Below are 24,509 nucleotides of genomic sequence, written 5' to 3'. Positions count from 1 at the left end.
AAAGCCCAGGACGAGTCACAGAACGGGCTCTTCACCTGTTCTCCCACCCCAAGGGCCCACCCCAAGTCTTTCTTGGCTCAATTTTAAGACTGGCAGCGGCCATCCCAACGGCCACATCACACTGTCTTTTCACTAGGCTCTGGGAAGGGAGAGAATGTGTCTGGCTCAGGCGGACCCCCCAGCGAGGACAACCTGCGACCGACCGGTTTCCTGTTTTTCCCAGAAGAGCACGGACACATCCGCACCCGAGCCCGCGGCCGCTGCGCTTCCTCTGAGGGTGAGCACTTCCTTACCGACGGGGCAGATCGTGTCAGCCACCACCTCTGGACACTCGGGAGACGACTGTACTGGGAGCAAAACGGTACAAGCGCTGCACGTTGCTGAAAGGACCCGGGCCCCGCCCCAGAAACGAACCAGGAGCTCTGTGGTTCACCAGTGCACATCTGTCCTCATGCAGCCAGGCCGCTGGCATGGGCGTGCCCCGTGCCAGAGGGTGACACACCACGTCCCTCACAAACAACCTGCCGCAAACACCTCCGCCCGCCCGAGGGGCCAGGCCACACCCTGCCCCTCAGGGCAGGCAGGAAGTGTGGCTTCTACAGCTTGACACCCACTGAACTCCACCCTCCGCCACTGAAAAATCTGAGCCTGTGCTTATCCTGACCTCCAGCACCAGCGAGGTCGTCGCAGGCCCGCAGAAGGGGCAGCGGGGCTCCGGGCGGCACCCAGAGCCCAGGCGGGGGCAGGATGGCCCTGACCAGGGGGGCTTGGACCCCGCAGGCATCCCTGCGTCTGTGAGAACAGCAGAGTCTTAGGTGCATTCCCAAGGCTGATTGAATGGTTTCCCCCTTTGATTTAAGGTGAATGATGAGATCACGGGGCCCAAACAGCGGCTGGGAGGTGAACAGCGCCCGAGCCCGGGCACCGGCTGCAGCCTCAGCCCACGCCACCAAATCACTCATCTGCTCTCAGAACAGCACGAGGGAGCCGGACTCGGGGGCACAAAACAGCTTGGAAGTCCCCAAATACTCGAAGATGAAACCGCGTACCACCCAGTCCAAAGAGGCCAAAGAAGGGATCCCTGGGTGGCGCAGCGGTTTGGCGCCTGCCTTTGGCCCAGGGCGCGATCCTGGAGACCCGGGATCGAATCCCACATCGGGCTCCCAGTGCATGGAGCCTGCTACTCCCTCTGCCTGTGTCTGTGTCTCTGCCTCTCTCTCTCTCTCTCTCTCTCTATCATAAATAAATAAAAATTAAAAAAAAAAAAAAGGCCAAAGAAAAAGCCTCCAGAGAAGCTGAGATATTTTTAATTCATTTCTTTTTTTGTAAATGAAAATGAAATTAAAACTTATCATAACACGTGGGATGCGGTGAGAGCAGTGCTTACGGGGACATTTATAGCAGCGACTGCACGTTCACAAGGAAAGATCTAGCGTCAGTAACATCAAGACACCAGCAGAAACCAAAGAATCAGAGCAGAAATCAAACAGATTCTATCTCTAGCCAAGCTAAGAAGCTGGAGAACACAAATCACTAATAATGGGATGACAGAGGGGCCGTCCTGTGGGATCGGGGACCGTGGCTCCCAACACCACCACCCTTGTCCAACCAAGAGCGCCCCCCTCCAGGCACACTGTCAGCTCCCCGACCATAACAGATGCAAGGACCCGCCAGGTGGGGCAAGGACGTGGGACTTCCTCCAACTTTCTGCTCAACTTTCTGCAACATGAAATGGCTTGAAAAATAAGGTTTGCTAATTTAAAAAGAAAAAAGCACCAGTGGTTCACACACATTTTCCTCAGGAAAGCGGCAGACATCAGATCCCTGGCCTGCAGAGAGAGCCCTGGCCACAGGCTCTGGTCATGGCAGCCGAGCACACCCCCTGTCCCCTCGAGCCCTGGTCTGCATGGGCCTTGGGGCTGCGGTGGGGCCAGACTGCTGAGCACTTGGACCCTAGCGCCAAGAGCAGGTAAGACTCCTGTGAACACAGAAGGGGAGAGAACAAGCCAGGAGCCGTGCCGGCCCTTCCCTCCTCGGAGCAGGGTCCTCGCATGTGCACAACTGCTGGGAATCCTTCAAGCAGGACTGTCTGACATGCACGACGATCACCATCCCCAGAGCTCCCAGGCCTGCTCTAAAGGGGCCAGAAGAAGGCCAAGGTTTGCCCTCAGAGCTCACACAGTTTCACAGCAAGCCTACAAACAGAAGAGCACACAGCGGAGTTAAGCAGCAGCCGGGCATCCTCGGGGGAGCCGGGGAAGGGCCCTGGGGCCGCTCAGGTGGTGGGTGGGAGACCGTCTCCCTCCCAGTTTTGACACCACAAAGGACCCCTCCCTGCCAACACCTTGTGCTCATACTACCCACCCAGGGTCAGAGAAAGAACACAGCAACTAATTCTTTTTTTTATATAATAAATTTATTTTTTATTGGTGTTCAATTTGCCAACATACAGAATAACACCCAGTGCTCATCCCGTCAAGTGCCCTCCCCAGTGCCCGTCACCCAGTCACCCCCACCCCCTGCCCTCCTCCCCTTCCACCACCCCTAGTTCGTTTCCCAGAGTCTTCCATGTTCTGTCTCCCTTTCTGATATTTCCCACACATTTCTTCTCCCTTCCCTTATATTCCCTTTCACTATTATTTATATTCCCCAAATGAATGAGACCATATAATGTCTGTCCTTCTCCGACTGACTTACTCCACTCAGCACAATACCCTCCAGTTCCATCCACGCACAGCAACTAATTCTTTTTAATAAAGTGCTTTTCCAGAGACCTTTAAAACATCAATTCCAGAAGGAAGCAAGATATTGTTTAGATCGCCTTTTCCCCCAATACTAGGGAAATACTCCCCAATACTCCTTCATCTCTCATTGGCCCCAGTTTGTGACACCCTCTTTCTGACAAATGCCTTTTACTGCGATCACAGAATAGATGGATTCAAGAAACCACCTGCCATCCTCTGACCTTCTACGACTGTAAGGGCGACATTTCGGAATGAAAAGGGGCTGCGGGGAAAGATGCTGATGTGTTTCCGGAGGCTGTGTGGATCCAGGGGAGCTCTGCCCGTCTGCAGGATGACACCTCGAGGCAGGCACACTGCACACGAGCTGTCACCAGGCCTGGAGCCAGGCCAGCCGACACAGAGCCTGTCCTGTCCTCACAGTCCCGGCAACACCCACCTGCTGTTCATGATTCAGATTCCCAGGAAACTGGCCTGCCCAAAGGCAGCATCCAGGCCAGAGATCAGGCTAAGCAGGACAAGGACCTCCTCCCTGGCTATGGCCACTGGCCACTGGGATGTAGTCTACACACTGGATGACTCACACACACCCACGTTCCTCAGTTTTGTGGTGGATCTCGACTGCAGTGATGGTTGCACAGACCTACACGTGTGATAAAACACACAGGTGCACACACGTGCATGCACACACGCGGGTTTAGACACATAAACTGGTGAGGTCCAAACAAGGTCCGTGTCCTGGCTACGGCCAGTCAGCAGGCTGCAGCCACAAGGAAACAGGGTGAAGGAACACGGCCCCTTCTTTACTGTGTTCTGTATAAATAGGAGAGTGCACAGCTGCTCATCATTATTCCTCGTGTACCATTTTTTTTGCAACGTCCTATGAATCTGAAGCCATTTCAAAATGAAAAGTTTAAACACAAGACGAGAAGGACGACAAGCCCCACTCAACAAGGACGCCAAACTGATCAGGGTAACACAGTGTGAAGGGCATGCCGGACACACAAGCTGTCTCCACAGAGAAGCGATGGCGATAGAGCCAGCACAAGTGGCAGGATGAGCCCCATCACCCCATATACGCCCCCGCAGCCCACGGCCCACAGATAAAGTTTTCGAGCAGCCTGCGCAGGAGCGGCGCTCACCATCACGGCAAGGACTGCTCTGGGCTTCGGGCACAGATGCGCATCCTGCACGACCTGCCGTGTCTGCTAACTTCGGCAGCACGTGCAGCCCCCTGGCCAAAATTACACGTGAGGGGCACTGTGACCTTCCCTTGCACCACCTCTTCCTCCAGGTCTGTGGGCTGAACCCTGGAGCTCCCAGGGGCCTGCACACCCTGGGACCACTGTAGGCAGAAACCCCATGCCTGAGAGCCCAGAGGAAGCCAAGGGTCAACAAGGAAATGGAGGACACGTGGCTGGACAGGTGCCTGGAGGTGGGGGCGGGGGGGTCCCACCAGCCTCCTATTTTGGGGCTTCTGCTGCATCAAGCACTGTCTCGTCTTCCCAGAACCCTGCTTTACAGAGGAGGGAACAGGCTTGCTGCCCCCTGGGTCATACACCCAGGCCAAACCCCAGCCCTGCACAGGACCACTAACGAAAATGCTCCTGTGTCTTGAGGTCAGGGGCACTGTGCTGTCTGGTCAGGGTTCAACATCATGGGCTCTGGGCATGAGCATGGGGTTAGGAGCTCGACTGGAACCACAGAAGCAGGGTTGCCCTCCCAGCGGGTGCTGTCCCAGATGCTTGGGGACATGTAGTGCCCCCAGCTTGGGGAAGGGAGGGCTGGGAACTGGGGTCCCTGTCGGGGGGGAAGCTTTGGATGCAGGGAGTTAGTCTCAGGTGACACAGGGCCAGGCGAGCCAGGGGAGCCCTGGGGACGCGTCAGACAACGGGAAACTCAGTGACTGGTCACTCATTTGCTGGTGTAGGAGCTGGAAGTGCACAGGCCCCTCTGGCAACCAGAACCTGAAGCCTGAGGCTCCACATATTGCTCCCACTCCAGGATTTACTTCTGCTTGCCTGTATTTTCTCTTTACCTTCAGTCATGTGTGATTATTGTCCTTTCTAATTTTATATTTTTAAAGCTGTTCTAATCACACATGACAAAGTGTGATAATAACCAAAAGAATACGCAGAAGTAACACACGCCTCTATTCACTGTAAGAAGACCTACCTTATAACTGCCATTCCCCGGTGAGACCAAAGTGCCCTCTGCTCCCACGGCCCCACCAAGGGCTCACCTGCACTTCCGAGTCTGCATCCACATGCTGCAGCTGGAACCATGTGTCCCTGTTATGATACTTCGGCAAGTCTTCTTTCTGAATGGCCACCTTCCCTACAACAGACGCAGAGGAACAGAGGTCACGGGGGAATGAGTGGCACTCTCTCCACGGACGGGCAAGCTGCTAAAACCACATGTCCTCCTTCCAGTAAGATCAATACGGGCAACGATTCATCTGGAAGGCCTCCCATGAGATCCGTCTGGGGCTGCCGCCCGGCCTGCTCCTCCATATGAGGTTTAGAAGAAGAAAAGGCTACCCTTCTGTCGGGTCCTTGGGAACTCAGCACTGGCCACCCCAAAATAGGCCACTAGGAGCTGCCGGCAAATGAGAACGAGCAGGTGCAGAAAGAGGTCCTCGTGGAGTCCCCTAAGCTGCCCACACACAGAAACTTCTGAAGAGTGAGGCCTGCCGCAGACCCTCTGCTGGGAGGTGTTAGGGCAAAAGGTCAGGCAGTGCCCCAAGATGGTCCTGCATGAACAAACCTGACTCCACTCGTCCCACGCGCTTGCCTTCCCACAGTCAGCCATGCTCAGAAGCCCGGAACCTCCCCCCTCATCAGGTGGCTTCTCTGGGTGTGGGCCGCTCGTTGGCCCAGGTCCAGCCAGCTCCTGGAGGTACTCCTCACGAGATGCCTCCTGCCTCACATAAGCTTCAGGCATGAGGAGCTGTTCCTCTCAGCTAATCTCTTCTGTGAATCCGATTTCATAGGCCCTGCCTCAGCAGGTGGAGGGAGGTTCTGAGAGCTTGGTCAGCCAACCTCTGCCCTGGATTCCGGACCCTGTGAGACCCACCCATGGGGCACAGAAGGGTGTCTGGATGGCAACACACGTGCAGAAGAGCCATTCCAAGTGCCCAAGCGCTGGGACCTGGGGGTCTCATGCCCCTGCCTTCAGCCCCCATCTGCCTGTCAGCGGTGCCATTCATCACTTCAGCACATTTACATCTCTCACATTCTCAAGAGGAAGGTCACCTTGCACAGCCAGTTATCAAACAGCCTCAGGAAAGACCCTGGAATCACCCCACTGGGGTTGTCAGCAAGGCCAGTACTTGTGCCCCTGATGTGATGTGGCACATCAACACCCCATCTGCCTAGACCCCAATGGTCCAGCTCCCACCTGCCAGAGCCACCTGGAGCCACACACGACAGCTCACTGTTGACAGGTGGGTACAAAGAGGGGAGGCGAAGCACACGACAGGCAGGTGCAGGGACATGCAGCAGGCAGAGTCTGCAGAGGACACTCCACAGAAATGCAGAGAGAAGCCCAAATCACAGGCCGTCTGGGCTTTCCTCCAGCAGCACCCAATCACCGGGCAGGATGGCTCCCTGAGGACACCTGCTCCTTCCCCACCTCAGTCCTCCCCGCTCCCCACATTGGCCTCCCCACCCCCCCCAGAGGGAACGCAGTCCTTCCTCCCTCTCAGCTCCTGCAAACCCCATCCTTTGCCCTACAGTGGGAATGTGATTTTAAGTCTCAAGGGAATAAAGCCGTGGAAAAAATTCTGGGAATTGAACTGGGCAATATATTTCATTGAAAAATAAATAAATCTTCAGACTGACATTAGTTCAGCTGGGTAAGAGGATGATATGTGACTTTCAAAATGTTAAGTCGTTGCAGTGTGTCTGTAAGCTTTAGCTGCAAGAGAGAGGGGCTACATATTTAGTGCTTATGTGAATCCCACAACTTATACATCATCACCTGGTACACAAATGTGTACTTTTTAGCACATATATTAGTGTTTCTTTTTCTTTTTTTTTTTTTTTTATTTATTTATGATAGTCACAGAGAGAGAGAGAGGCAGAGACACAGGCAGAGGGAGAAGCAGGCTCCATGCACCGGGAGCCCGATGTGGGATTCGATCCCGGGTCTCCAGGATCGCGCCCTGGGCCAAAGGCAGGCACCAAACCGCTGCGCCACCCAGGGATCCCTATATTAGTGTTTCTAAATGCTGTTCAGACACAATGCCTGACCCACAAACTATAATACCTACTTACATGTGTCCCAGTCTGAGTGACATCAAAAGGTCACTAAAGCACTCTGGGCCTCACTGACCCACTTGGACCAACAGGCAGGCGGTGCTCCTGCCTTCACACATTAAAACCCCCATGGATCATGTGCTCTGAGGTCGGTCAGGCTCTCTTCAGAAGACACGATGTGCCCGGGAAAACTCCAGAGGGCAAGTGATGTGGGGAACCGAGTACAGGACCTGGTGAAACTTCAGGAAGGCTGGCTGAGGCCAGATTTAGGGAGGAACAGATGCTTCCTGAGACGAGCTGGACACGTATCACAAACACTGATGAGATCAAGGAAGACCAAGCACGAGCCCTACCAGAGGGTCTGAAGACTCCAATTTGTTAAGATGTGAATTCCTCCCCCAAAATCAATCTATACACTATGCAATCTCAGTCATTCTGGAAATTGAGAAGCTGATTAAACAATATAAGTGACAATTCAAGGAATTCAAGGGTCCTCAAATAGCAAAACAAGTCTGGAAAAGAACAGAGTTGGCACTCACGCCGCTGACTCAGGACTAGCTAAGGCCACTGTCAGCAAGACCACGGGTATCGGTACAAGGAAAGGAGTATGGATCAATGGAACAGCACAGAGATGCCAGAAATAGGCCTGTATGCATAAAGCTGGGTGATTTTCAGGAACACACCACGGTTACTCAATGGAGAAAGGACAGTTTTTCAATAAACTATGCTCGTATCACTGGACATTTACAAGGAGAAAAATGAACTTTGTGTCATACATACGATTCACCTAAAACACATGTAAATGGAGGAAATAAACCATAAGCTTTAAAAAAAAAAAAAATAGAAGAAAATCTCCACTACCCTGGAGTAGGCAAAGATTTCTGAGCTATGACACCAGAAATACAAACCGTCAAAGGATTTCGACAAATTGGACTTCATCAAAATTAAAGACTTCTGGGCTTCAAGAGACATTGGTAAGAAAACAAAAAGAACAAAAGGGAAGAAAATGCTTGTAAAACAAATGTCTCATGAAGAACTTAAATGCAGAACACACAAAACACTTTAAGAACTCCATAATAGGGGATTCCTGGGTGGCTCAGCAGTGTAGCACCTGCCTTCAGCCCAGGGTGTGATCCTGGAGTCCTGGGATCGAGTCCCGCATCGGGCCCCCAGAGGACGAGGGGGCTCCGTGGGGGGCGGGGGGGCACCAGAGCTAGAGGGGGGAAGAGGGGAAAACACCCTGCCTTCCACAGCAGCCCCAGAACCCTGCTGGCCCAGATCTATCTGGAACTTGGTGGCTGGGGGAGGGAGGAAGCCCAGGAGCAAACGAGGGACACAGGGACCATTTCCTAGAATCCCGCTGACCAAGTGGCATCAACTAAACAGACATTTCCACCAGTTTCCGTCACCAAACCGTCAATGCTAATCTGAGCATTTGGTCTGCATCCAGAACTGCTGGAAGGTGGTGCAGCTCTTGTCCAGTGGGGACAGCCAGTCTGTCCAGCAGCCTCATCCCGGTAAAGGGACATACCCTGTGTGCGAGCAGCCAGCTGCTGGACCTGCAGCTCCTTGACATTCGTTATAGGCCAAGACCATGTGCCTGGAACCCCTCCCTCTGGTGCTAAAATTCTCTACCTAGGAAACCCAAGGCTGCCAACTAAGTGCAAGGGAGCCAGACAACTGCAGCCGATCCATGCCCTCCTCCGCAGGACACTTTCATTGGACCCCGAGCCCACTCTCTACTACACTCCTCACCTCGAGGGGCCTGCCTCTCACCTGCAGCTGACCTTGCACCCATGGCACACGAGTGAACTGGTGGGAGGGCGGTGAGGTCAGCTCTCCCTGGACCAGATCATGGCACCCTACTCCTGCAGCTTTGGGTTTAGGAACGGGTCCTCAGGATGAAGCTCCAGACTCAAGGCTATGTGTCTCCGGCTGGCTGTTCACCAGGGTATGCACGAGGCTGCTCCAGGCCTGTGACCCCATCAGATCAGGCACTAAAAACCCTGATAGGCCAGTGACCTGGTGCTCATTCCCGTGACACAATCTGTACTCTCACCCTCATAACAGCATAATTACCAGCCATAATTCTGGTTTCTTCCTGGAGATCCAGATGGCCACTATTCCTCCAGCAGCAGAAATGAGGTGGAATGTCTAGGTCCAGCTGCCAAAACACCAGTTCAATGCCACCAACAGCTGCCAAACCATGATTTTGCTGGTTATCTTTAAAAATAGCAGATACTGGGGGGATCCCTGGTTGGCGCAGCGGTTTGGCGCCTGCCTTTGGCCCAGGGCGCGATCCTGGAGACCCGGGATCGAATCCCACATTGGGCTCCCAGTGCATGGAGCCTGCTTCTCCCTCTGCCTGTGTCTCTGCCTCTCTCTCTCTCTCTATCATAAATAAATAAAAAAATTTCAAAAAAAAAAATAGCAGATACTTAGGGCACCGGGGGGGCTCAGTTGGGTAAGCATCTGCCTTCGGCTCAGGTCATGATCCAAGGTCCTGGGATGGAGTCCCGCACCAGGCTCCCTGCTCATTGGGGAGCCTGCTTCTCCTCCTGCCCCTGCTTGTCCTCACTCGTGCTCTCTCTCTCTCTAATAAATAAAATCCTTTAAAGGAAATAAATAAAATAACAGATACCTTAAACAGGATAACTAACAAACATCTTATTTGGTTATTTTGAGGAGAAATAATCTCACAAATCAACTTGAGCAGTTTCTCTAAAATGTGCAAATGTGCATTTTTTTCCTCTTAGGATTCCCACTCAGAAAAGATTTTTCATAGGTTTCCAAAGATTAACAAACTCATCTTTATTTATAGTATAATCCAGGCCAATTGCTAAGAGCTCCACTGTGGGGTTTACCCGTCATACTGGGGTATCAGATCTGCAGAACCACCAGGGACCATGCAACACCCTCTATCTCTGTCTGCTTCATCCCTTTTGTCCTTTTTTGCTTTTTAAATATTTTATTTATTTATTCATGAGAGACATACAGAGAGAGGCAGAGACATAGGCAGAGGGAGAAGCAGGCTCCTCACAGAGAGCCTGATGTGGGACTCAATCCTGGGACTCCAGGATCAGGCCCCGGGCCGAAGGGAGTCGGTCAACCACTGAGCCACCCAGGCGTCCCCCTTTCGTCCTTGAACAGACCTTTGCACACCCAGCAAGTAATGATTAGAGACACCCAGGCCCTGCCTCGAGAAGCTCCTAGGCCCATGCACATCCTAAAAAACTCCAGCTATTTCTACTTAAATCATAGCACCCTCCAAGAAGGTAGCTGTTGGAAATGCAGGCTCTCAGGTTTTGCCCCAGCCTGTGAATCAGCAGTGGCATTTTGACAAGTGTGCAAAGCTCTGGCCTACACTGCAGAAACACCACCAGAGGCATGGATCATTTCTGAATCAGCACCTCTTTACCTCAGCACCAAAGCTGCCTTCAGACTTTCTAAATTTGAATTTCTGGTCATTGGTCAAACAGAAGACTATCACTCGTGTTTGCTGGACTAGGAATGCGGAGGCAGGCAGCACGCTCAAGGTGGCTCCCATCACAGGAGGCACACGGTCAAAGGAGTTTCTGGTGGGACAGGAAGAATGCTCCCTTCCGACCAACAGGCTTTGCAGAAGAAGGGCCTCCCTGGCCTGTGGCTGGCATCTACCACCCTGCCGTCCTGGACCATGCAGAGCTACCCTCTTCAGGTAGAAGAAAACCCAGCACAAGAATCTGGTATCTAGATGTTAGATTCACAGTCATATGGTTCCATTCCAAAAATGAGAAATGTGTGGCCAGGACTAGAGCAGATACCAATGAGGATGGGGAGTCCTGAATTAGTCAGCTTTATGGGTTTACACCAAGTGTGTTTTTGGTGCTGGGACATATTTGGGGCTGGAAGTGGTGTGGACAGTGGTGAAAGATGGTGGAACAAGGTACAGGATGAGGGCTAGAGGATGGTAAATGTTACATGATGGCTGGGGAATATGGAGAACATATGAAGGGTGATGGATGGTGGGGGGTGGGGAATGGTGGAGAATAAGTGGTGATGGCAGAGAAGGGTGGACGGTCTGATGGTGGAGGTGGGTGGAGGGTGGTGGTCTGATGGTAAAGGAGGGTGGATGGTAGTGTGATGGTGGAGGCGGTGGATGGTGGAGGAAGTGATGGTAGTCTGATGGTGGAGGAAGGTGGATGGTGGAGGAGGGTGGATGGTGGTCTGATAGTGGAGGAGGGTGGATGGCAGCTGATGCATGATGGGTGGAAGGTGGTATACGGTGATGATGGGTTTCTGCTCATGGCAGATGTGGAAGATGCTATCTCGTCCTGGCACGAGTAAGTCATCTGTTACCACTGTCATCCCCACGTCCCACCTGCACACCCTCCACTAGGACCACATCCACAATTTCCAGCCCTGTGTGTGTCCCAGCACCACCACTACCCGCCCCGGCTGATGCAAACCCATAGCCAGGAGTCATCCTGAACTTCTCCCTCCCCATCAGCCTGCACATGCAACCAACGACTGCCTCCAAGTGAAGTCTGCAAAGCACAATGTAAAGCGACATGAAAACCTGGGGACCTGGCTGCAGGTGTGCACACCATCTGGCTTGTTTCTACCAGCTCCCCCTCTGAAGGTAGAGCGCAGCAAAGAATTGTGAAGGCTAAAGGGCTCAGATTCATAGAGCACCTGGAACAAGCCCCTGCACCTACTAAATACTCTGTAAACATGTGAAATAAGTAAATAGATATGCACCAGATACTTCCAATTTACATCGCTTTTCCTTTCCTACAACATGAATCACTGCTGGATAGTTCTGGAGTAAGTGGGCAGCACCTACCATTCTTTCAGAGTAAGGGTAGGGAAGAAAGGAGAAAAGTCAGAATGAAAGCCAATCAGATGGCTCATTAAATGGGATGGTGTGTTTACACTCCCAGGACCAAACACTGATTTCTATCTTCAGCCATGAAATGTTTTTAGTGAGCAACATAGATCATTTAGGCCCTAATACAGGGATTCCATTCAGGGATTTCTGGTACAACTTTGGTACACGTCATCATTTTTCAGCTAAGCCGCCCTAGCCAGAATAAAGCAAGGATCGACACATTCTCTGCCCCACACGTGGTCCAAGACCCAGAAGAGGAAAACCAGGTGAGAGAGTGTCCATGATGGAGCGTGGGGTGGGAAGGGGAGGGCAGGCAGGGCAGGGCTCTAAGGCACATCCCCTCTGGCCCCCAGGGACAGGGCAGGAGCAGATCAGCAGGTCATGACTGTTGCCACTACCAGTGGGTCTGCTGCTTCCATGGGAAGGTGACTACTGCCCTCTCTTGAACATTGGCCACAGGAACGTTCATTCACACAGCAGGCAATGGGGGCCCAGAGCACCAGGGAGAGCAGGCACCCTGAGTGCTGGACGGACTAGGGATGCTCTGCATGAAGTTCAGGAAGCTACCTGTCACATACTGGTAGGATGAAAGGTGATCCAGACTGGGAGCGGGTGTGGGGTGATGGATGGGAGACCCATTAAAGGGTCTTTGGAGGAACCAAAGCAGGTGTGGACACACCTCCTCCTCTCCTGCCTCTGACCCTCCAAATATGACAGGAGATACTTAGCCCATTGGCTTAGTACCTGCTGGCTGTGTATCTTCAGGCAAGAGTGTGACGCCCTCTGAGCCTGTGTCTACTTCATGTAGCAAGTGGAGGTAGTAGCTATATCCAGGGGCGAAGACACAGGTCAAACGCATGCTTTCACGGGAACACTGGCACAGTGCCCGGTACATACATGTCTCCATCTAACTCTAGGAATCACCTGAGGACTCCACTATGGAGTTTTAGGCTGAGCCCCTGACGATGTGGGTCCGTCGGCATGGATGAAGGCTGGGTGCCTGGGACATGGGAGAGAGGCTGAGCATGAGCTCAATCCCGCAGCACAAGTCTGATGTTGGAGAGCGAGGGCATGTTTAGAAGCCTTCTGATGTTGGGAGGGTGTCGTAGGAGCCCCTTGCGGAGGGCAGTCTGCACAGGTGCCCAGTGGGGCGCACACTTGTGTGTGTACATGCAGATACGTTGAGAAATACAGATAACCATTTGGGTCAGATTATGGAAGGTCTTCAAGGCATGCTATGGAGTAGAGTTCTTTCTCCAGGCCAAATCCAGCCGTGAGGCTAAGAAATCGGCAATTTCTTTCTTCCTTCTCTCTCTCTCTCTCTCTCTCTCCTTCTGGATAAATTGAGCTCTAAAATGGGAGCACATGACACCAGAACAGGGTTTCTTCAGGAGGGAGACTATCTATAACACACTGTGAATTTCTAAGGTGGAATAAATATAATGAACAGAGGTATTTTCAAAAACCATCCATTTTCTCAACAAACGTTTAGTGACTGCCTCCCAAGCCAAAGGGAGAGACCCGACAGTCACTGCTGAGCCCTGCCTCCGCGTGGAGCTTTTTCATAGGTGAGCTATACACTGTGAGGAGGTGCTGGGGCCCATACACCGAAGAGGCAGCTCGGGCCTTCCCAGCACAGGGTCAGGGCTGCCGCTGGGAGGGGAGAGAGTGGGCTCCAGGGTCCCAGGTCAGGAGGGTGAGGAAGAGGCAGGGATGGGCCTTACATGGTGATGCAGAGCCTTGGGCAACGAGCAGGAACTCAGCACAACCAGACCCAGAAGTAACCGCCAGATGGCATGATGCTCAGAGGCCGAGGGACAGCTACAGGGGAGGCCACTACTGCCCAGAGTGCTGCTGGCCTGGGTAGGTGACCTTCTCAGGGGCCGGGACACCCAGGAATGAGGCATGGACACTCCATGGTTCAAGTGCTCTATCCTGGAGCTAAGTCCCTCAGCATCCCCCAGGAGCGGCCATGGCCACAACAGGGCCATCATAAGGTGCTTGGAACCCAGCAAATACATGTGCACCCACAGTTAGCCTCTTAATTTCTAGTTTTGGTGCCACAGAGACTATGAATAGGGTCTTCCTGGGACAAGGACCCTTTTGACTCGAGGAGGCTGCGCTGTTCCACAGCTCTCTTCTTTCTCCAGGAGTGCTCTGCTGAAATGCCAGTGCCTGAGAGCACCCCAATTCCTCTGAGAGCCCCAGGGCCCAAGAGCACCCCAATACCTCAGAGAGCCCCAGGGCCCCTGAGAGCACCCCAATACCAGAGAGGGATGTCAAGAGTCAGGGACAAGTGTAGTCTGGGGATTTGCGGGGCACGTCCTCTGCACACTGTCCCTTCAGAGGGGCGGGGCCCTTGGAGGTCATCTGGGGACAGGCTCCGTGGTCACTGTATGCTCACTCTGAAGGACAGTCTGAAGCCCTTGCTCTGGTCTCTCCCATGTGAGCTCCCATTGTGGAGCTCCTCTGTACCTGACGGGGCTGGAGGGGACCTAGGCAGCTTACCCCTGCCACAGGAGGCTCAGGGACCCACCCAGGGCAGGGGGGGACGCCACCACCAGGACAGCAGGTACCCACTGCCACCTGTGCTGCTCAGCACAGCCGGGAAAGCCAGGCCAGGAGTGTGACGGACGTTGCTGGCTCAGAGCAGAGAGCCCAGAATGAGGCCCCACCCAGAAGAGACCGAGAGGATGAGAACACCCGCGTCAGCACCTACCTATGATGGAGTCCCTCCGGAACACGTCTCTATCGAAAATGTAAAACGACAGGTGCCGAAAACTCCGAGGGATTTCGCAGTAGAAGTCTTCTCCATAGAAGGGGCTGAGAAAGAAGCGGAACAGGCTCTGTTAGGTTCCGGATGCAGTGGCCCGGCCCCCCCCAGGGTGGGCCGTCTGCACACAGGCCACCAGCCTTGGGCACACACGTTACAGCACTTTTGCATGTATCATAAACACGCCACTTTGCGTTTCATCTGTGAGGTGGGAAATGGCGGTTTGCTCGCTGGGGTTGAATGTGTGGGGTCATAAGGCCGCTGCACCGAGTGGGCACTGGCAGTGCTGGCGGAGCTCTGCACAGTGAGGACAGTGTCTGCAGTGCCCCGGGACTGTCTCAGTGTCCCAGCTCCAGGCCATGCTACTTGTTCCCTGGAAGTTGGGGTGACGTCTGCGCCTCTCACGGGGAGAGGACGGGCCCCCCAGGCGGACCCTCCATGGATTCACAGAGACCCAACAAGAGCTGCAAACCCCGGCTAAGCGGCCAAACCCAGGGCTCTGTCACTAAACAGACCCCCAGCTGCTCGTGGGGAGCCAGGCTGAGTCCGCGCACGTGGCCTGCACACAGCAGACAGACGCACGCTGGAGACGCCCTGGCTGCTTCTGCGATGGTCAGATTATGGCACACCACGGCCTCGGACTCGGCCAGGATTCCACTTCCACGCATGTTTACAGCCAAGGTCCAGAGCAGCAAACGTGACCCATCAGGGAAGCTGGAACGATATGAGCTCCTGCTCAGGCTGGAATGAAGGTGGAGAAGGTGGCCAGTGTGGTGCCCCATGGCGGAAGTTCACAGTGAGGGACACACATGTCCCCGGAACTGCCGGGACAGCATTTTAGAAAACATGCGGGCAAATCCCAGTCGAGGGGCAGGAAGCTGGAGGTTCCACGCCAGAGAACCCTCTCCAGGGTGAGAAACCTTTAATTCCATACCCATAGATGTCTAACACAAGCCGTGAGGTCATGATGGTCTCCAGAGCAATCACGTGTGACACGTGGGCAGCACATGGATTCTCCTCAGCGACACAGAACCCCACCCCGTACCCTCAGGCATGCCACTCGGGGCAAGGCTTCACCTCCGAGGGCACAGGAAAACCAGGGTAGTGTCTGCACCCAAGGAGAGCACTAGACTGCGGGGAGCCACACTCCACGTGACCTGCAGCAGCACGACACCCAGGTGTGGGTGGCAGGCACACGCTCGTGCAGGCTGGCGGGGTCCCAGCCAGAGCACGGGCCTGCCCTTGAGGGCTCCATCTGCAGGTACCAGCTCCCCGCTGACTCCCGCTCGTCCCACTGACTCCTGCTTGTCCCAAACTCAGCAAAACCAACCCAGCAAGACATAGCTTTCCGCCAAATGTGTACATTCTTAGAGCTTCCCTGTGCTTCCAAAGTCCCCTACAAGTTCAGTTGTCTGCTTTAAAAAGAGGAACCTCCAGCTTCCTGCCCCTCGATAACATCCGTGGATAAGAATGTTTCCTATAACTTTTAATTTTTTTTTATTTATTTATTTATGATAGTCACAGAGAGAGAGAGAGAAGCAGAGACACAGGCAGAGGGAGAAGCAGGCCTCATGCAGGGATCCCAACGTGGGACTCGATCCTGGGTCTCCAGGATCACACCCTGGACCGAAGGTGGTGCTAAACTGCCTTGAGCCACCCAGGCTGCCCAAGGCCATTTTTTTTAATTTTTATTTATTTATGTATGATAGTCACAGAGAGAGAGAGAGAGGCAGAGACACAGGCAGAGGGAGAAGCAGGCTCCATGCACCGGGAGCCCGACGTGGGATTCGATCCCGGGTCTCCAGGATCGCGCCCTGGGCCAAAGGCAGGCGCCAAACCGCTGCGCCACCCAGGGATCCCTGTTTCCTATAACTTTTAACTAGAAACACTAACAAGTGCAGGGAGAATGTGGAGAAGCCAGACAATGCAGGGATGTGCACTAGCTCGGCTGCTTTGGAGACAGTGGCAGTTCCTCAAAATGGTGAACAGAGTAACTGTGTGGCCCAGCAGGCCCAGAGCAGCGGGATGACACGTCCACACAGGGGAGGGTCATCCGCCTCAGAGAGCAGGCATGCTCGGGGACCTGTGGCCCACGGGTGAACCCTGACGTCGCGACACTCCGTGAAAGAAGCCACAAAGGCCACACACTCCTGTGATTCCATTTCCACGAAGTGCCCTAAACAGGCAAAGCTATGGCTGCCGGAGAGCAGTGCGCCAGTAAGAAACAGGAGTGAAGGGGATGAGTTTCTCTTCAGGGACACGAAAATGTGCCAAGTACACTGAAAACCACAGAATGAGACATCTTACATATGTTAATTACATGGTAGGTGAATTGTATCTCAATAAAGTTATATTTTAAAAATACATAAAAATCTTAAAAATACATAAAGATGTCAGGAAGTGAAAACCAAGTTAACACCATAGGGAATATCCTCCTGGATTTTTTTCTCTGAAACCATATGACTATAGAACAGAAATAGATGTGGATGGAGACATATTTTTGAAATAAAAAGTTGGATTACATTATACATCCCAATCTTTTAATATCACGCCATGGACCACTTCCCAAATAAGTGCATAAAATGTTTGTTGCCAAACAGCACCTGAGGTCTGAGTGGGCCTCCCTGGGGGTCAGAAGTTCCCAACCCCGATGGGCGCCAGTGCTGTCCAGATGCACCCCGGCCATCCACCTGTCCCTGAGGGGCCCCCAGGGCACGCCTGCTTGGCAGAAGGAATCACACTGTGCGACTCTCCAGAAAGCGAGCGCACATTCAGTCCACTCCCCGACCAACCCCGCGTCTTACCAACATTTAAAGACTCGGCTAATCTGATGGCAAACAAGCCTCCTGCTTTCACTGGCAAAGTCGAAGTCACTGGTGCAGTGCTGAGTAGGGCACTTCAGTTGCGACGCCTGGGGCCCGTGTTCTATTACTGCCCACCTTCTCATGTCCACTGAGAACTTTCTAATGTGTGTCCCAGACTGGAAGACACATGACTGATACACAGCATGTAAGAAATATCTTTTTATCTGGAAACAGCACGATTGGTTAATAATATGTCACCAACCAGCAAGGACAGGCACGTGGTCCAGCAAAGTAGCAGAGTTCCTGCACGTGGGAGCAGACGCTGCCTGGGCAGCGGTGGCATCTTCCGGGCAGGAGGGTGGACATCACACGGACCCACAATGGTGCCCCTCCCCTGTGTGTCCTCCACCCCAGATCATCCAGACAACCCCGTCCCCTTCCTGGTCAACAGTTAAGTTCACACTGGTCTCTTCACAGGCAGCAGGCTTGGAAGCATGTTCCCAAAGACAAGGGAAGCTAAAGGGTTCTCTCATGCCCACCCTTCCCCATGTGCCCAGCAAGACAGTATCTTCTTTCTGGTGAACTCAGAGAGGCTCCAGCCCCCAACGTCCCCCTCCTGCACATGAGCAGCTTAACCTGGGGTATCTGTCTGCACAGACCCCACTTTTCTGTCCGCACAGACCCCGCTTTGTCCCCAGCCGAGGTCAGCAGCAGTCAGATGCATGACTCATGCCCCACATACTTGGCCCCACTTGCAGCCTGAGGGCTCCAGAACCCTCTTTCCAAATAAAGAAAAAAGCAGCCCAGAGGACTTGGCTCGCCTTAAATACTGCTATCTGACAGAAGGAAATTAACGTGTGCCGCAGCATCCACCCCCAAGGCTGGCCAGAGTGACAAGCTCTTTCCTTCTGTAATTACTGCGAGAAGCTCAAATGGGGTTTCACCAAATCCAGGGAAGTCTCACAAGGAGAAAAGAAAACACCTCCCACCAGACACGGAGCTGATCTGTAAGCAACTCCAACAAGGGAAATGGCCTGCCTTCCTCCCACTCCCCCCAGAGCCCAGATGTGCAGCCTCGAGGGTCAGACAGGGCCGCCTCTGGGACCCGTGGAGAAACCGCAGCCTTCTCCGTGAGTCACTTCCCAGCATTTGCGCGGGGCCCGCGGTGCACCGCCCACACCCAGGCTGCTAGCCCTGCGGCCATGGGGCCTGCTCACAAGAAAACAGCTGTGCGCCTGGTTTTCTCTGGTTTCATGCTGTGTCGCAAACGCCCAAGTGCATTTCCCAACATCTGGGTGGAGGGGCGGAGGGGCGGACAGGCAGGGGGGCGGACGGGCGCAGAGGGGGGCGGACAGGCAGAGGGGCAGGGGGGCAAGGGGGCGGGCGGAGGGGCGGAGGGGGGTGGACGGGCAGGCTGCCTGAGCTGCTCCAGATTGGGGGTAGCTGGAGAGGCTGCGTGCCCAAGAACAAGCAGCCCCACTAGGACTATTCCTGCCTCAAGGTGGAAGCTGTAGATGTGCCACAGAGAAGGCCAGGCTGAGGGTAGAGCCTCCAGAAGCCGTGGGTGCAGGCTCCCAGAGCGACTCAGGTCCAGCCCACAGCCCAACAGGACCTGGATGCCAGGCAGGCAGGACGGGTTTTCCAAAAAGGGCACCAGCCCATCTCCACACAGCTGAGAATGCAGCTAATAAAATGTGGCTAAATCACTAAATAAAAGCCGGATTAAAATTTCATTATATCAAATACTACTGAAACGTCCATAGGAGAAGAACAAGAAATACCAAGGAAGCTGTGTGTGGGCACGGCCCACAGGGACCACTGAGCCGGAAGCATCCGTGTGTCCATGTGCAGCAGAAAGGAGCCCCAGAGACACAGGCCTCTGTTGCCAGTTACCTCCACAGGCTCTCAGCGCATGAAGAAAACCTGGTTTCTCACTTCCCTCAAACCTCCTTTAAATCCCTGTGTGACCTGGCTCCCCAGCACCCGAGAGCCTTCGCCACAGAGCCTTGCCCTTCCAATGAGATGTGGCACCTGCCTGTGAGGCAGGATACCCGGCCTCTGTGCTGAACGCCAGCCCCAACTCATGTCACAACCCGACCTGCTCACAGCAGCCCCAGGGAGGCTGATCCCATGAAGACAGAAAGCCACTCTGATCCCACGAAGGACAGTCTGAAGATATGCATCTTGCACTCTTGCAGCGGGGACAGGAGGGATGTAGCTAAGCCTCCTCCAGGAAGGGGAGAATCTGAGGTGGGATCACAGAGTTTGTCCCCATGTTGGGCAGAAGTTCCTGCCTGGGCACTGCCCACAAGTCACCTGGACCAGTCACTGCCTGCACTGGAGGGCGCAGGGCTGGGGTGCTGGCCATGAAGCACCGATGAGTCCACGATGGCCACTGCAGACCACAAGGACAGTGAGGACATTTGAGAGGGTGGCCTGACAGGCAGGGCCAGAGGAGCCCCAGCTCAGCATCCGGCAGGCACAGCACTAGGCAGGAACACACTCAGAGCTGCCCACACTCTTCCCAAAGCACCAGGATTGGGATTCTTCCTAGAGCCCTAGGGGACCATGGAGAGACAGACCCCCACCTGGAGCACCCCAGAGCGCTGGGGGGATGGGTCCCCGCTTGGAGCATCCTGGGATGCTGGGGGGACAGGTCCCTGCCTGGAGCACCCTAAGATTGTGAGGCATGAATTCACCTATTCCAGCTGGCAAGGATTGTCTGGGCCTAAAGCCTGCATTTATGTCTAAAAGACTTCTTTTAAATTTAACTGGAGAAATTAGAGATAAAAGTAAATGTTAGGAGAAACTGTTATGTGTTCATAAATCAAACATAACAGCTTCATAAATCAGTGTTTGCTCATCAACAGCTTGGTTTTTATTAAAACCTTCCAAGAAACTGAAATCTATCCTCCCAAACCACAGACTCCTTGCTGTCCCTTTCAGGGTCTAGGCCCAGATGGCTCCTCCCCTAGGACTATGGGGCCCCGAGGACGGGGGCGTCCTTGTTGGGGCAGGTCCTGGCACGCTGTAGGGCTGGCTTCTGAGCAACCATCAGCTTCCAGGGTGAGTAGAAAGGCGCGGTCACGTCACAGACCCACTCGCACCCTCAACTCCAGATTGGAAGTGCACACCCACCCTGCCTGGGAGCGACCTTTCCTCAGGGAACGTTTTCAGCAAGAACGACAGGATGTGGGCGCTATAATCATGCCCCTGTCCATAAACATGGTGATGAGCTAGCTCCTCCTCACTTTCCTGCAGAAAGTGGTTATTTTACTGTCTAACTTTTAATTTTATGTAAAAAAGCAAAACCAAAAACATACTAACAAAAGAACAAAAATACCCCCCATAATCCCATACCCCTCCCCCTGCCAAATAACCACACTGACATTTATGTCCACATATTCCAGGCCATTTTTGGAACAATCCCAATTTTTGAACAAAAGGAACCCTACTGTGAATGCAGTCTGTGACCTGCCGGTAACAGCAGAGAGAGCCCCATTCCGTGTGGACATGAGGAGGCACCAGAGCCCGGCCTCTGCAGGAAGACCAGAGGGGGCTGCAGGCCAGGTGGTCGGGCGATCCCCCCAGACGGCAACACACATGAGACCCGGTGAGAGGGGGTCCCAGGGCAGCGTCCCCACCCGTCAGAGTGGCTGCCGGAGAAGCTGACGGTCAGATCAGGAAGCCTGGGGCAGCTCCTCTCCAGGACAGGAGCTCTTCTTACATTTTGTGGGGATTTTGTGGGAAAAGGTAGGCAATGCCCTCCTCACAATAAGCACATATGTTGACAGAAAAATAATGAGACCACTCTGAAATACTCTCGAGAATGAGTGGGCTAACCCAGCACTCAGGAGGTCTTGTTGTTAACCTCTTTTGTGCGTGGCACGTGGGTAAGCCCCTTTTTCTGGACAGAATGGTGATTTCCTCCATGATGGAACCTTCCCCACCCCTGTTCCGGAAGCAGGAGGCAGACCCTCCTGGTGGGGTCCCAGAAGGCGCTCAGCAGATGCGCCTGCCACCCAGTATGGGCAGCTGCCCTGAGCCCCGACCTTGCCAGCCCAGTGTCCTAGAGCCTCGGGTTTAAACAGGAGACCCCGAGCTGCCACCGAGGTGCTGACACGATCAAGCCATGAAAGTTACATGTGAACAAAGTTCACTCTCAACGTCAGGGAAGTATTCTTCCTAGTAAAACAAGCTTTGCCCAAAACCACTTTTCTGGACCACAGACAAGGCCAGGAGGAAAGAGCTCGTGCTCCCAAGTGTCCCACCCAACGAGTCTTCCATCAGCAGCAGGCCCCCAGCCCCGCTCTCCATATAGAGAGGAAGAACAGAACAAACTAGGGCCTTTCCCTACGGCATCTGCCGAGTGATCCCTACTGAGTGCCAGGGACACTCATGCCACGTGGTCGCCACCCAGGGGCCCCAGGGACAACCCTCTGCTGGCAAGAAGTTGGGGAGATGCACGTCCCCTTCTCTGCCACGCATCCTGTTGGCACCTCCCGCCACGTCTGAGGATGGCTCCAGGATGCCACTGAGCTGGAGGCTGACCCTGCCCAGGTGCCCGGCCAGGCCACCAAGCCCTCTAGCTCTGAGTTCAGAGACCAGCTGGAGGCTTTTTTCCACAGTGACTTCGCCAAATGGAGCATCCAGCCTGAGAGGAAATGTTGAGGCCAGTGGGAACATGTCAGGGGAGGCAACAACCACTGACCCACCCACACAGGTGGCCCTCAGCATCGCCAGCATGGCTCCCTCTGTGCCCACTGCCTTCGTGCTGGCAGTCATCCTCGGAGCCTGGCTTTCCTCCTCGGGCCTCTACGCTGGCAGAGGCTCCATGTGGGGCTTCTGCTCCTGGGCTCTGCCCTCCAACCAGGGCCACTCGGGCCGGAATCTCACAATACCGCCTTCTTCCAGCTACCCTCGCCCAGGCTCCCACCCTCTTCCCCTCACCTCAGGAGTCCTTGTGAGACATGTGTGAACACCATTCTGTTCTGACCCCAAACCTCTCATCCTTCCCATTTCCTTCTGTATCTTCTCCTCAGAGATCACAGAGCAAGGTTCTTCCAAGCCTGGACCGAAGGGCACATCTGGATTTGCTTCCACTGGCACTTCATCGCTCAGTGTACATTATCAACCACTAGCCTAGCACTGCCGCAACCCATGTTCACGGACGGAGATCTGTGGGCCACAGACGGGGATTCAGGCCTGCAAACCCACAAGACAGCTAGTTTTTGGTTTCAAATGTTTGGCAGCAAGCAGCGGCAGCAATGTTCCTTGCTAACTTCTTTTACAGATGCATTTATTTCCCTTTTTGCCCTCACACCATTGAGCAGAACATTGGGGGTACCAGCCCGCACGATCCACCAGTGTGAACACGGCTTTTGTTTCAATACCAAATGGCCTAATGCACCCACTTTTTTAAGTTCCTGCAGTGATTCCTTTGGAGTCTTTCTTTCCCGTCAGTTTTAACCTTCTTTTACGGCACCCTCTCCTTGTCTGTGTGTTAATAGGCACTCAATCAACACTCGTTGAGGGGCACCTGGTGGCTCAGTTCGTTGAGAGTCTGACTCTTGGTTTCAGCTCGGGTCATGACCTCAGGATCGTGGGATCGGACTAGGCTCCAGGCTTAGCGAGGGTCTGCTCCAGATTCTCTCTCTGCCCCGCCACCCCCACCCCCAACATATGTGCTCGTGCGTGCTCTCTAAAACAAATAAACAAACCTTAAAATGATAAATATTCGCTGAACTAATAAATAACAAAAATAGCCAAGTTAATTAAAACTGTAAGGAGAGCATGAACATTCCGCCAAGTCTGGACCACTACATCAGTTCACCTGATTCTGGCTATTTCTCAGATTTTCCGACAGGACAGGATTACCACATCATTATCTTCATTGATCTCTGAGCCTCCGTTTCCTGCTCCAGAAGCACATTTTCTAGGTCCGCCAAAGCCAGGAACCATGGTTTCTATTTCTAAACTTGTCTAAAATGTTTTGAGGACCGTGACCCCCGTTCACAACCTCGCCTAGAATAGAGATTCCCAAACAGACTCTTCCCAGAGGTCTAGGCTCAGCAGATCTGAGGAGGGCCCGGCTTCCCTGAGGCCACGGTCACCTTCTGATTTTGTGACCTGTGGGCTCCAGCTTCAACTGTGTAAACACAAGAAGGGTTTATGTTCCATCGGGGCAACAAAAGTGACCCAGGAGGTCACAGGAGCATCATCATCCCTGGCACCACCTTCATCCTCAGCCACAAAGCCAGACTCCACTCCTGACATGTCTCAGGCTCCTCGTTTTCCTTCCACAGGCTGCTTCCGAGAATCTAGAGCACACGGAGCGTCAACTACGACTGTGTGGCCTCCGGGGTAAGCCTCTGGGTGCTGGCGGCCACCATGCACATGGGGAATGACAGCAGTCCCCACGTTTCAGGGGCATGAGACCTCTAACAATTCTGTAAAGACTGACTTTGGTCAGTGGTCTGAATGTGCTGTGCTGTCTTAAAAGGAGTAATATGCAAGGATATAATTCATCTGCTAAAAATGTTCTCAAATCCAGAGCAGCTGTGTGCATGGACACACACAACCCACAATCCTAAGCCTGAAGGTGGAGTCGGGGCTTTGTGGGGCCTTCCCCACTCTCTTAACTGCCCGGTGATACATGACTCACTCAGGACCCCACTAATAGCCTTGGCTGCTTCACCCGGCTGCAAACCACGGTCCCCTTGCCCTGCTAACCTCACATTTCTGGATCCATCCCCTGTGTAAAGTACTCGACCTGCAGGGTGCCCTCCCATCCCCGGGGTGTGGCCTGGGGGCCTCACCCCAGGGAGCCTGGTAGAAACGCACATTCTGGCCCACCCTCCACATCCTGGGCAGATGCCTGTGTCTCCACAAGCCCTTGGGTGACGAGTGCCCTTCATAGCTGATCCCACTGTCTGGCAAATTCCTCAATCTGAGGGCCCATTAGGTGCTGCTCCTTCTGCAGACCTCCTCTGGTCAGTGAACACGGTCCAGGCCCCTTTCCTCACTGAGTATTTACCTCCACGCCCATCTCAGATGTGTCCC

At 53.8% G+C, this 24,509-nt stretch overlaps 1 protein-coding gene across 3 annotated transcripts in view; it reads right to left on the bottom strand.

The window, feature by feature from the left end:
- Positions 1 to 24,509, bottom strand: part of RASA3 (RAS p21 protein activator 3) — a 109,352-nt gene that overhangs the window by 36,450 nt on the left and 48,393 nt on the right. For 2 of the 3 annotated variants that reach the window (XM_077854841.1, XM_077854842.1), the window contains exons 3-4: positions 14,590 to 14,693; positions 4,984 to 5,078 (exon numbers count right to left, since the gene is read on the bottom strand). In XM_077854841.1, the coding sequence (XP_077710967.1) occupies positions 4,984 to 5,078; positions 14,590 to 14,693 (199 nt within the window). Of the gene's footprint in view, positions 1 to 293; positions 435 to 4,983; positions 5,079 to 14,589; positions 14,694 to 24,509 lie in introns of those variants that run through there. The other variant, XM_077854843.1, reaches the window with a different exon arrangement.

The sequence above is a fragment of the Canis aureus genome, chromosome 17 (assembly GCF_053574225.1).
Source record: "Canis aureus isolate CA01 chromosome 17, VMU_Caureus_v.1.0, whole genome shotgun sequence".
NCBI classification, from domain to species: domain Eukaryota; kingdom Metazoa; phylum Chordata; class Mammalia; order Carnivora; family Canidae; genus Canis; species Canis aureus.
Note: the sequence above shows the minus strand (reverse complement) of the source record. Positions and strands in the feature narration are given on the sequence as shown.